At 41.4% G+C, this 14,037-nt stretch overlaps 1 protein-coding gene across 7 annotated transcripts in view; it reads right to left on the minus strand.

Annotated features, from left to right (window-relative positions):
• Positions 1-211: 211 nt before the first annotated feature.
• SH3YL1 (SH3 and SYLF domain containing 1) overlaps positions 212-14,037 on the minus strand; it is a 46,126-nt gene continuing 32,300 nt past the window's right edge. For 5 of the 7 annotated variants that reach the window (XM_074341584.1, XM_045518713.2, XM_045518714.2 and 2 more), the window contains 4 exons: positions 12,668-12,836; positions 11,985-12,063; positions 5,563-5,619; positions 212-1,013 (listed from right to left, as the gene is read on the minus strand). In XM_074341584.1, coding sequence (XP_074197685.1) covers positions 823-1,013; positions 5,563-5,619; positions 11,985-12,063; positions 12,668-12,836 — 496 coding nt within the window. In that variant the 3' untranslated portion in view covers positions 212-822. The other 2 variants (XR_012499147.1, XM_074341585.1) reach the window with 2 other exon arrangements.

Here is a 14,037-nt window from a genome sequence, read left to right on the forward strand (position 1 = left end):
ATTCAGTAAGAATCCTTTTACAATGTCTGTGTATTTCAAATCACAGAACTTTAAAAAAATTTACAATTCTATTTGTCAATTTTATGTCAATAAAGCTGAAAAAAAGAATTTAGAATATAATCATGGAGGTGAGTTTTAACCTGCAGACCAACCACAGACCTCTGGTTACTTTACAAAAAGCAAATAAGAAAAACAAGATAAAAACAGTAACTTAGCATTTAAAACATTTATTTTGGGACAACAGAACCATGTCAGCATAAGTTTATTCTACTGCTACAAATGAACATAACCTCACAAAGAAGGAAAGTTAATAGATGTCATCTTTTTTAATGAATAGTGGTTGAATTTTTGTGTAATAGCATGTTACATATATGTGCATGAAATATAAATATGCAATTTTTGAAGGTATAGAAATAATTTTAAGAATTAATATTCTAGTTAGTACCTATAACTCTAAGTATTACTTAATACCGTTAGAATTCATGCCCCATTCTTAAGCTTCCCAAATTAAAGTCATCACGTACAAAGTCAAATCAAACGTTTATGGATGTTTGAAAATGAACACAAAAGAAATGTGACCACATACATTGGAAGACATTAACTATTAAATAGTGTATGTAATAAAATTAGTGGAAAGTATTTAAAGGTACGTAAGGTAACCATTTATATACAGAAGAAACTTTTACATACAGGATAAAAGTTTATGGAATAAACAGAAGAGTTTTTGGACTTGTATTAAAAACATTGTTTAACTGGATAGTAAATCCTGTGAGTGTAGAAATAATTTTCTTATAATTCTCAAAGAAGGAAATAATATAAACTTTAATTCATGGTAACATAGTTGGCTGGAAAAATGCCAGTTTGACTTCGGAGCTTTCCTTCCCACCAATCAAAATGTGAGTCTGTTTTTGATAGAACTGTGATTCTGTCTCCAGCTTGAAAATTCAAGTCTCCTGGCTGCTGTCCTTCAAAAGAATACAGTGCTGTCACTTCTATGGGTTGGTCTGAATTGCCTAAAACAAGAAAAACTTATTTAAATTATTCACATTTTTATGAGAAAACTGGAAGTATGTGTCAATAAGATATCATTTAACAACTCAGGGCTTGGTGTGCGGACGCCTTGGAAGCACGTGGGCTGTGCGACTTCAGCACATTGTGAAGAGCCATGTTTGGGAATAACACTCCCTAAATCCACACAAGTCAAACTGCATAAAATTATGTGCTTAAACTATGTGTTTAGCAAATATTTGTGGTTGTAATTGTTTAAATTTTGAATAATCTGTAAGATAATATTACTCAGTTTTCCCCATTTTAATAGCATACTCGTGATAGTTCCCATGAATTATACTTATTTGATAAAAGGTGATGCTTATGCTCCTGACTGGATCATCAAAGGCTCGATTCAAACACCGTGCTCTGCAGTCAGGGGTTCTGAGGACTCCGGCCCAGGTGCTTGTGCCACTGCCGCAGCGGACACTCTTCCCCCAGGCTTTTATGGCTGTTTTCCGTGCTGTGCTTACTTGATCTCTTCTCGCGAAACACTGGTGAAATTCAAACTTGCACATCAACAAGCACGTCTACACATGTTTAACAAGAACTTCTACACTGTGTCTAGAATTTTGTGTGTTGTATTGGGAAGAAAAACCTTCAAAACTGAGTGGGCAACATGAGTAAAAGACAGCCAACACTATAAACTGTGCAGCATCACAAGAATTCTACAGAAACACACCTTCTGTGCGCTCAGCTACATGGAATTCAGCATTTCCATGTTTCGTACAATTTTGTGCATACCTTAGGCCATTAGATGCTTGTTAAACGCATCTAAGAGCAAATACACAGAAAATATAAATAACCAAATTCTAAAGCCAGTTACTCATTTGAGACTATACTACTACTATAATAAAAAATAAACTGAATTTGGCCTGTCAGTAAGAAATAAAAACAGTCATCACTTTTAACTACAATGACTGAAGCACTGAATTTGTATCTCACACAAGATGGTGCTACAGTTCTTTCTATAAAGCATGTCTTATAGTTGAGTTCTCCTAAAAGACATAAGCTTAATAATAACTAATTACAGTAGCAATATTACTGGCATAGTTTTTCTGTAAAATGAAGCTCTTCATATTTTAATAGTTTATACTATATTTATTTTTAACCTATAAATTTTAAGAAGTCAGGTTAAAAGTATGTCACTAAAAGAATAAAATTTGATAGAGTCTGGATACAATCAAAACCAGCTGAATGACTACTAACACCCTGACGACCAGGGAAAGTAGCTGTCACACTACGTTGAGACCAGTCCTCATGCCGTGCCACGTTGTCACCAGATCAGAAGAACGTAAGTTAATGTTGAAGAAAAAATCATTCTGAACATGATTTTCTTATCAGTAACGATAGTCATGACCTCCCTATGTAAAGCTCAATCTAGAGTAACCGAACTTAAATAATGGAAGCCCTCAAGTAACTCCTTCACCCTCTTGTCTCCCAGAAATGACAGATGACAGAAAGAAGCGAGTAAAAGATGCTTGTGAGCATCGGGGAATGTTCTGGAAGCCACAGCCGTCTCAGCTGCCGCACGCGTATCCTGTTTGGAGCACTAACTGCAGAACTGAAGATGTGTAGGAATGCTGATGGCAGGGTAGCAGGTGCTCCTCGCCATACGCACGGTAAGTCCCTCCTGTCTGCTGAGCCGGGCACTGAGGTGGGCGCTGGACGTGCCCACGCATCCCCACTGCACAGCATGCGAACCTAGACTTGCCGACATTGAGTGGTTGGTCCCAGGGGTGGGAGCTGACTCTGGGAAGTCTGTCTCCAGCGCTCTTAACCACTATTGAGATTACACCCAGGGTCCTCAGCAACCACACACGTCTTAAATTGTATTCAACAGACTGAGCTGAGATTCAGCAGAGCATTTTGCTTTTGCAGGGCAAAATTTCAAGGACAATCAGTATCTTTTCCCGCAAGCCTGCATTATACAGACTGTGCAAATAATAATAGCTGATGCTGATGATCCTTGTTAATCACTGACAACGGGATTGGTTCCTAGTGGTCACAGAAATATGTCTTATGACGAGTAATTAGGGGAAAAAGATATTACGAACTAAAGAAGAGGAAAGGCGGAGGGGATCACAGACTTGGTTCACTCCCTGCCCTCTAATTTGCTCTGTGGTCTCCAGTTGAGACAAGGGTAAAGCAGTAAAGGGATGGATGGTGTGAGGAGGGGCAGCGCTGCTGGGATGGAGGAGGCCCCTCTTCCTGTGCAGGCTGGAGCCAAGCCGAGGCAGATGTGGGGGCTCATGCTGGCAGAGCTGGGGAGGGACGTGGCTAAGACAGGCAGGCGTGGGTGTGCCAGACGCCTCACCCAGCTGCCTCGTCAGGCCAACCCTCCACCTCCCGGGGGACGAGTCTAGGAGTCAGGAGTTTAGTGTGTTGGGAAACTTCATCCACCTGGAAACAAAGCAGGGAGCCTGGCCTGAGCGAAGGCAGGTGCTCCCAGGACGGGACGGCTCACGGGCTGCTCGGTGCCACGCCCTGCTGCTAGCTTTCTCTTCAGTGAGCCGGGAATTCGGTGAAGTTCCTCTTCACTGTGAGTATTAGGAACAATTTCCATAGGAGATGTTTAATGTTCACAAAATGATTCATTAAAACCCGATGAGCCAAGGAGGCATGTTTTTCCAGGAAGGGAGGCCACCCTGGAGGCCACAGAAGCCAAGCCCACTGGGTCACTGAGCAGCCCACTTGCACAGGTGCCTGCCCTCCTGAGTAACACATGCCTTCAAGTTTTGTATTTTTGCACTTAAAAAAAAAATCGGAAGGATCTTTAAAGCAATTGGCCTTTTTTGTCAAAATACTCAAGTTTAATTCAAACAGAGGTTATTTTTCTCTCCCAAATCAGGGCTACACGTAACAGGAAGCAGATCACATCAGCTCCAGTGATTGGCAGCTGCTCTAAGGCTCGTGACGAGCAAGGCTGGGTCCACGGGACTCCGCTGCTTTACTTCTCGGTGGAGCCTGCATAGTGTGACCCATGTGTAGCTAATACATCTGGCCTCAGACATGACTCAGAAGAAGGGTCTCAGCCTTTGGAAGGTCCCTTTCAAGAAGTGACCAGAAGTAAGAGAACACAGCCTTGGGGTTGTTTCACATTTACTGCAGTGATGAGCTGGGTAGGTGACTTGATCCTGGCATGCACGTTCCGCCTAGGCCACATGGGGCCACGTCCTCTGTAGGACTGCGAGTGTCATGCTGAGCGAGCTGGATAGGCCACCGAGTGAGGCCACCAGACCAGGGGGTTCTCAGAAGGCAAAGTCTGGGGCATTTGGGTTGTCACAGCCAGGGAGGGGACACTACTGGCCCCAGGCAGACTTAGTCCACAGGTGCCACTCAGCCCCATGCAGCCAGGACAACAGCCAACACAGAGCTGCCATGTTCCCATGGATGGTTACAGGGTGGGAGCGAGGCCAGGATGGACGCTGGCCCAGGAACTTTCCATGACGGTGGGGAGTTCAGGATAGAGCTTATTGTCACTTCTGTCACACAGGCTCAGTTACCAAGCCCAGTGAGCAGGGCTGCCGGCTCTCGCCGCGGCCCTCCGGGAGACCCGAGGACATGCTTGGAGCCTCCAAAGGTGCAAAGTAGAAGTGTGCACGTCTGGAGAATGATGGTCACACAGCCCATCTATAGGCCCGGGGCAGGCTGGAGAGCTGGCCTGCAGGGGGCCGGTGTCCTGCGCAGGGGGCTTTTCCTCTTGGGCCTCAGGCCCGTGGCTTTTGACTTCTCTCCACAAGGGTAATGGACCAGGGTGTAAGGACATCCCTGGTAAGAGTTTTAACTCTTTCACAGCTGCTTTTTTTTTTTTTAAACACAGAAATGGAAAGTAAGATTTATTTTTTAAATAGACTTTAAATTTTCTCTTTTATTTTCTTCTTCAGAGTCCTTCATATTTTGAGAAAGGACTAAAATAAATTAATATTAATATTAACCTAGCACTTACTGTTTGTACAACTTGCCCTACCCCTTCAGATACAGAAATAAAACCCAACCAACCGCCCAGCCACGGGAGGGAACATTATCTTTGGTGAATGGAAGTACGGGGTGTTAAGTCTGAGCCTCTGCCTCCAGAGCCCACTAGGGTTTTGTTTCTTATTACTAAACATTTTCCCTCTTTGCTTTTAAAGAGACATTTCTAATATGTTTGAGGCACCTGGGCTGCAGGTGCAGACTCCAGAGAAGTCTGAGGAAAGGAACTCCAGTTCCCAGGCCTTTGCAGGGGGTTCACAGCCTCTGCGCACCGTGGCCAACATCCCTGTTCCCTCGGGAGAGAGGGCACCTCCCAGCAAGCTCAGCCTGGCGACCCCGCAAGCTCAGCCTGGCGACCCCTCAAGCTCAGTGTCTAACTGTGCGTGGCACGTGTTAACTGAAGCGCTTCTCACGGTGCGGTGGGTCGCCCACAAACCAAGGAGGGATTCCCAGATCCTGTCACATCCTGCCAGATTAAGCAGGAAGTTTGTGATTAGGAGATGGCTGTGAATCATTTCAGAACAGAGGTTATTTACTTACCAGCTCTCTCACGACAGCTGGGAAGTTCAGGGTAGAGCTTATTTTCACTTCTGCTACCTGCAAAAAGGAAACAGACAAGTATAAGGGGGCAGCGCTCAGAACCCTTATTAGTGTATGGTATACAAGATACTCCAGAATGCCAAATCTTGTCCTTGCTGAGCAAGTATTTTAAATTACTGTAACTGTAATGATAGAAATATCATTAATTTGTCATCTTTAAATCAAGAGGAGTACCCGAATAAACACAGGAAATAGATCAAGCATAATGCAGAGGGTGAACATCTGGTGTCTGTGTGACCAGATGCATATAAACGGCAGTTCAGGGCCTTGCAGTTACATGTTTATGAAAAACATGCACATATTTTTCCAGAAGTGATTATAAAATACCCAAATAAAAACCCTCCAATCCCCAAGCCAGTGATTTTCAAGCATCCTTGCTTGCTTAACACCTAAGATAATTTTTAAACAGCAAGTATTCACTTGTGTATTTTTAATTGATACCTAAAATTGTTGAATATAAGCTTAAGGGTATAATGTTCAGCATATTTCACTATCAATTACTTAATCATATCTCCCCTTTTTTGAATAAAAGGATCTCAATGTGATAGTGATTCGAACTCACCATCATTCATTAAAGAAAATCAGTGAGATTTTTTTAATAGTCAGAGATTACATGCTGTTCATTTTTAACCTTCAAATCATATATTCATTCTATTTGTCACAAATATTTTTACTAATGTATTAATGTATTTTTATATAAGTTTCTACAAAAATTTGTACATAAATTTATTTAAAAATTTTAAGTAACACAATCCTCTATTAAATAATTTCTTAGATTGAGTTTCATGTTGGTATATATTGATCAAAATGTGAACTATATTACGAATTTGTTAATTTACTAAACATGAAAGTAAAATTTTATTTGAAATGCATCTCAATATATGGGCAAGACTTTTAACAATTGACATACAAGATGACTATTTCTTGTTTCTGGAATGACATAGTTCAACATCAAATTGTATTTCAGTGTTCCTTTTTAAAGATATAGGTGCTAAGAAAGCTGTTTTTTATAAAAACTAGAGAGGGCAAGAAAGAGATATTTTATAGCAATGTGACAGAGTTCTTCTATATCCCTTCCAAGACAGAGGTAAAAAATCATACAGTGATCTATCATCTAAAAGCAACAATAATAAAATATTACTTATAAAGTAATAAACTTACTATTATAACTTTTTATTTTGGTGATAAATAGCTATGTGATTTTTAAAATAATTAATATATAATGATAATATTAATTACTACTCACTGTAAATTCAGATAACAATGTCATTAGGTTCCCCCTTCAACTTTGCTAAAAGCAAAAAAAATAGAAATCACCTAATCTACCAAACTATTTACTGCTCATCAGCCTTATTGACTGCACCAATATCAACATCCACATTTCAAACTGGATCATTATCCTCACATTGTGCGGACTACTCAGTGCAAATGGTTAAGATGATTTGCCGGTGCTTTTGTTCAAGTGCGAATAAAGCTCCCATGAAAGGCCAGCAGACAGAGGACAGCCTCATGTCATGGGTCAGCTTTAAGGATGAACACTTGTGGGAACTGGAGATCTGGAAATCGTATCTCCCAAATTACCTGTGCCCACGTGCCCTGCACAGTCTCTGTGTGGCCCCTGAGGAGGGACGTGCTCCAACTTGAAGGCCACTGGCCTAAGAAGTTTACTTGTATAAAAATACAGAATTAAGCAATGGCAAAGTGGGAAAGAGGGCATAATCATCCCAAGAGAATCTATTTCAAAAAACTGACTAGAAATAAGAGATTTCAGGTAGGTGACAATACATAAGACAAAATACATGCAAATTAAGGCTTTCTCAGCTATGAAAATAAGCACTCTACAATGCAAGTGGGACAGTACATTCCACTCACCACAGAAAACCAAAATTATAAAGTACTTATACATTTAACAAGAAAAGCACAGAACCTACAAAATGTCAGGAAAGACATAAAATAATAACAAACGGAAAGCATAAAGTGGGAAGATTATCATACAAATGCCAAATTTATTAGTGTATGCATTTATTATTGTATGCATTTATTATTGTAATTAATATCCATAAATCACAGAATTCATAGAAGTACATAATATTATTTTAACTAGAATTGCATATTGGGGGTGGAGGGGTATGTTGCTAAAGTGGTCTTAAGGTAAAAAGAGTAAGCGTACAGTAATTGCAAGAATAAAGTACTGCAAGAAAATGTAGGACACCATGAGTGCAATCTCCTGAGGAGGTGGGAAGACCTTAACCATGACTGGAAATACAAAACTTAAATAAAAATTAGAATTTAAAAAACCCATATGATTATCTCAACAGATGCAGAAAAAGCTTTTGATAAAGTTCAACATCCACTTATGATAAAAGCTCTCCAGAAAGTGGGCATGGAGAGAACATGCCTCACATAGCAAAGGCGGTATATGACAAACCACAGACAACATCGCGCTCAGCCGTGAAGAGCTGGAAGCACTTCCTCCCAGGTCAGGAACGAGACAAGAATGACCGCTCTCACCACTTTTCTTCGACATAGTTTTGCAAGTCCTAGCCACAGCAATCAGAGAAGAAAAATGAAAGGAATCCAAATTGTAAAGGAAGAAGTAAAACTGTCACTGTTTGCAGATGACATGATACTATACACAGAAGACCCTAAAGGCGCCACCAGAAAACTACCAGAGCTCATCAATGAATCTGATAAAATTGTAGGACACAAAAATTAATATACAGAAATCTGTTGCATTTCTATACACTAACAATGAAATATCAGAAAGAGTAACTAAGAAATGAGTCAATTTACCATTGCATCAAAAAGAAAAAAATACCTAGGAATCAACCTACCCAAGGAGGAAAAAAACCTCTACTCTGAAAACTGTGACACTGATGAAATTGAAGACAACACAGACAGATGGAAAGATATGTCGTGCTCTTGGATCGGAAGAATCCATACTGTTAAAATGGCCATACATACTACCCAAGGCAATCTACAGATTCAGTGGAATGTCTATCAAATAGCCAATGCCATTTTTCACAGAACTGGAACAATAAATGTTGAAATGTGTATGGAAACACAAAAGACTTCAACTAGCCAAAACAACCTTGAGAAAGAACAGAATCTGGAGGAATCACAGTCTCTGACTTCAAACTATACTACAAAGCTACAGTCATCAAAACAGTATGGGACTTGCACAAAAACAGACACATAGCTCAATGGAACAGGATAGAAAGCCCAGAAATGAACCCACACACTTACGGCCAATTAACGTATGATAAAGGAGCCACCATATTACAACTTAAAGCAAAAAGAAGGTGAGGGATCTAAAGCTGGAGAATTTCATGCCAGCAAAGGACAGCTAGATAACTTTAGAAAGAGATTTGGCTTTTAAAATGTCAAGATAACATGAGAAGCAGCTTCTGCCATCCAAGAGGCAGCAGATGGGTTCCCAGATGCCATTAAGAAAATCACTGAGGAGGAAGGATATGTGTCTGAACAAGGTTTTAATGCAGATGAATGTACCCCATTCTGGGGGGAGGGGGAATAAAAAATGACATTTGTTAGTAAAGATGAGAATAAAGCACCCTGCTTTAAGGCAGGGAGGGACAGACTTACTACTCTTCTGTGCAAATGCAGTCAGGCGCATGATCAGGACTGCTCTTGACTGTGAGGCTTTAACCCCGAACCTAGGAGGGAAAGATAAACACCAGCTGCCAGTCTTTTCATTCTGTAACAAGCAGGCCTGGACAACACATTCTCTAGATTGGTTCCATTGACACTTTGTCTCTAAAGTCAGGAAATATCTTGCTTGTAATAAGGGACTGCCTTTTAAAATTAGACAATGCCCCCAGCCACCCAGAACCCCATGAGTTCATGAGTTCAAGTGGTGTATGTGGCCCCAAACACAGTCTCTCATTCAGCCTCCAGATCAGGGGTCAAAAGGACCTTTTAGGCTCATTACACATGGTGATCTATGGAAAGGACTGTCAACACTGTGGAAGAGAACCCCAAAAAGAGAGCATCATTACAGTCTGGAAGGATTACACTATCGAAGATGCCATATTCTTCTAGAAAAAGTCATGAAAGCCATCAAGCCTGAAGCAATTAATTCCTGCTGGAGAAAACCATTCTAGATGCTGTGCACGACTTCACAGGATTTACTACAGAGCCAGTCAAGGAAATCATGAAAGACTGTGGATGTGGCAGGAAAGACAGGGTGTGTGTGTGTGTGTGTGTGTGTGTGTGTGTGTGTGTGAAGGGTTTCAAGATATGGATGTTGGAGAATTTCAAGAGCTAAGAGACCCCACACCAGAGGAATCAACAGAGGATGATTTGATGGAGACGGCACTCCTGAATCAGCGCCAGATGGTGAGGAAGGCGCGGAAGAAGCGGTGCCAGGAAACAGAACCAACACCAGACAACCTGGCAGAGGGCTGAGTATTTCCGACTGCTTCTTTATAACATGGACCCTTGTACGATATGGCACAGAAACTCAAGCAAACGGTGGAAGAATTGTTGGCACTGCACAGAAACAGTCTTAGAGAAATAAAAAAGCACAACGGCAGACAGAAATTATGATGTGTTTCCGTAAAGTTACACTGAGTGTACCTGTCTCTCCTGCCCCCTCCCACCTCCCCACCTCCCCACCTCTCACCCCCAAGTCAGCAGGATCCCCCTCCCCCTCCTCCTCCTCCTCAGCCTACTAAACGTGAAGATGAGAGGGTGAAGACCTTCATTAGGATCCACTTCCACTTAATGAACAGTAAATAATTACCATGTCGTGCAGTTAATAAACTTACCTGTTGTGTACGTGTGTCATCCTGTGAAAAATCTGATAACTGTATGAGACGGCTCTGTGTCACCATCACCCTCACCTAGAGCATCACGTGTGAGACTCGTGTTGAAGTGGAGAGCCCATCCTCACACAGACACAAGGGGAGTCATAGCTAATACAAAGTTATGTGTTCGTTTTCTCACTGTTTTATAACTTTGTTTTCAAAGAATTGCATTGCTGTACAGTATGCCCCCTACTCTCCCTCTCTGATAATCAGAGAGACTCTGTAACAGTCTATCATCACAGGTAAGTGGTTTTTTTTTTTAATGTAACAGTGTTTCCAACACTGTGTTAAGAATATGACTGTAAAACTATGCCCCTTAAAAATTTTATAACAACTCATTCATCAGGGTACAGGCTGGGCTAGGCACCATGAGGCAATCAATATTGCTGCTTTCTTATCTATCACTATACCTGCACATATGAATTTATTTTTCACATTATATGTTCACTTTTGAAGTCTGGTGTTAGTACCTGTAACATTTACAGTGCTTTGTACCCTCTAAGACAACATCGGTGTAGATGACGCACCGTGTAGATAGATGCCGTCGACGTTCGGTAATGACACGTACAGCACAGCACTGTAAATGCATTTTTTTCTTCCTTATGGTTTTCTTAATAATATTTTCTTTTTTTCTAGCTTTCTAGTAAGAATACAGTATGTAACACAGGTAACATACAAAATATGTGCTGATTGACTGTGTTATCGGTAAGGCTTCTGGCTAGCAGTGGGCTGTCAGTAAAGTTTTAAGGGAGTCAAAAGTTATCTGTGGAACTTTGACTGCATGGGGGGTTGGTGCCATTACCCACAGACTGTTTAAGGGCCCACTGTCCCTCCTTCCAGAGCTTGCAGTTGGTTTACCTCAGGTGGCATCTCTTCTCCTAGGCGGAAGGTTCTTTAGGTGGGCTGTAAGTGAGATTCTGCACTGTGCTGTCGGCAGCCACAGCCAGTGCCACTTGTGCAAACGTCACTCATCACATGAAGCGGCACCCACTTTGATGCGTTGCTACTTACTGGTAACCGCTCTGCGTGAAAAGCAGAATTCTAAGAGTGACTGTCATAAAACTGGGTAATGGAGAGAGGGGTAAGGCCAAAACCCTGGCGTTTCTAAATTTAGCCCATTTTAAAACTCCCTCATGAAACCCTGAGCTCCCAAGAACGTACGGTAAAATTAATATTCAGAAATATAACTCTAAGGATATACAAGGAAAATAGGCTTACTTTGTTTCTGTTTCAAATCTGGAGGATAACTGTGTTTGGAAGAAATGACAAACAAATGAAAGAAAAACTTCAAAAGTAAATCTGTCAATTGGAAAAAGCATCTTCTGAATGAGAATAGAGGTTTTTACAAAGTACAGGAATGAGAATTTGCTTTGTGTGTTTAGAAGAGGCTGAACATTTTTCTCTCTTTAATACTCATTTGTTCTTTCATTTGACTCTAAAGCTATCACTTTACAGTTATTAATAAATGTAGCTTGATTTTAAATAATATTTCATGATTGATTAATTATTAATTTGAATTTCAACATAAGTATTTACTTTGTGAGGCATAGTTTGGCTGGACTGGTGCAGACAGCTGCTGTGGTCTTGGCAATGGTTTTGGAGGCAGTTCTTTAGCCTGAGAAGAACAACAACAAAAAGTGCATGACTTTAAAACCCTGTTTTTACTTAGGAGCATATAAGGCTTTTTGTCCTAATGAGCGTACGTGGCGAGTTCTATCCTCTGCACTTTCTAACAAAGCTTATGAGCTGCTTGGGCCGCGTTCGGTTGAACTGCCGGCAGGGGTGCCTGTCTGTACTGGGAGCTTCCTCATCCCGGCACCTCTGACCCCCAGGGAGGTGGGGCATCAATGGGGAAAGGCAGCAGTGACTCCAACTCTGTCGTTTTCATTCTGTGCTGCGGAGCCCAGCCCCTCCGGCAGGGGTGTGAACCAGGTGAGCTCTGCAAGCCCCAGATGTCAGCAGCTATTGGTAGCGTTATTAACTAATGTTATAAAGCGCTAACCTTGCAGAAATGCAGTCACGGAAAACCACGTTCCTCCTTGAAACTTGTACAGCTGACTGTCAAGGCTGTTCGATACTTTCACAAGAACTTTATGTAAATGAAATTGCAAGGGAAGTTAGTAGGTTATTAGGAACCTGGTGTCAAGGACAAAATGCTCCATCCACATAAAGGGATTGCTTTTCTGTGACTACTGAGAAGAAACAGAACTGAGCCTTACAGAAGCCCTCCTCTGCTCCCAGGCTGCTTTCCTGGCGTTGGCCCGTTGTCCTTCAGTCTCATACTTTTCAGTAAAGGAATCAAGAATTTCATAAAGATCTTCTGCTTGAGCAGGCCGTGGTATATCTCCAAATAAAATGTCATTAGCACGAATATCTTGACAGTAGAATCTAATAAGAAACATTGTATTAAGAACATTTCTTTTACAGACATCAATCTTTTCTAGTGTTAAACGTAGGACACACATCTGTGTGTGATTTACTCATACATAGTACTTTGTATATGCTACTTTTCAAACCCTAACTACAAGCCATAACCCATGTTAAGCCCCTAAATTCACCCTCCACGCGCAACTCTAGAGACAGCCACCGTAAATGGTCTGGCAGGCACATCCATCCTCCAATAATACAAAAGCACATCATATATGCATGCCCTTACACATAAAAACATATATATAACACATATATAAACATATATAATAAACATGTATAAGTATGTATAGAAACACAGGTGAACATATGCCCACAAGCACATATACTTTTATATGTTTTCACTTTTTTAAGTTTCTTATAAAAATGGTGTCAACATATATGGCTTTGAAATTTCCTTAAAATGCTTACTTGTATCAGGACTATCTAAGGAGCTGCCTTGCATGTCTGGAAGACCTGCAGGGGGCTAAGAGGTACATCTGTCTTAGATCACCCAGGGTTCAGGTGAACGTTGTGGGAAAGTCTTCCGAAGGCCTAGAATCGCGAATCTCTAAAAGCATTCCTAACTTGAATGTCTCGAATTAGTAAAACCAGAAGTGAGAACATTTCTCCTGACTTTGCAAGACGCAGAGTTCTGCAAACCCTACTCTCCCATCCCCGCATCTGCTGGTGGCTGAGGTTTGCACCGAATGTCATCGGCGTGCCCTGGACTCCAGACTCCAGGTGAACGGGCTTGGGCGCTCTGGACGCAGCTCTGTCTGTTGCAGGCAGCAGACGCCTGTCCACCGCCAGCGGTCTGGCACTCTCAGGGTCGTGGTTAGTGGGCTTCCTGCCAGGTTTCAGAAGTTGTCCTGTCAGTCAGCTTTTAAGCTTTTTCTGGGCAATCAGACATATTTTAGTGGAAATTTAGAAGAGCAGTTTGGGGAAAAATTAGCCAGATGCCAGTTTACAGTGGAAGTTCCTCTTCGCCAGCTAGGATATTTTCAAGAAAATTTTTTTAACAAAATTTGTTTCTATCTTACCAAGGAAAGACAGAGGCCAAGCATAATAGTAGGAACCCTCCCATAATGAGGAACACTGCTCTTTTACGTCACGCAGATGGCTTCTTTCCTTAAACCTCAGGAACCAAACTCTGCTACCTGCTGTCGACTGAAATAAACGC

The sequence above is a fragment of the Camelus bactrianus genome, chromosome 15 (genome assembly GCF_048773025.1).
Source record: "Camelus bactrianus isolate YW-2024 breed Bactrian camel chromosome 15, ASM4877302v1, whole genome shotgun sequence".
Classification (NCBI taxonomy): Eukaryota; Metazoa; Chordata; class Mammalia; order Artiodactyla; family Camelidae; genus Camelus; species Camelus bactrianus.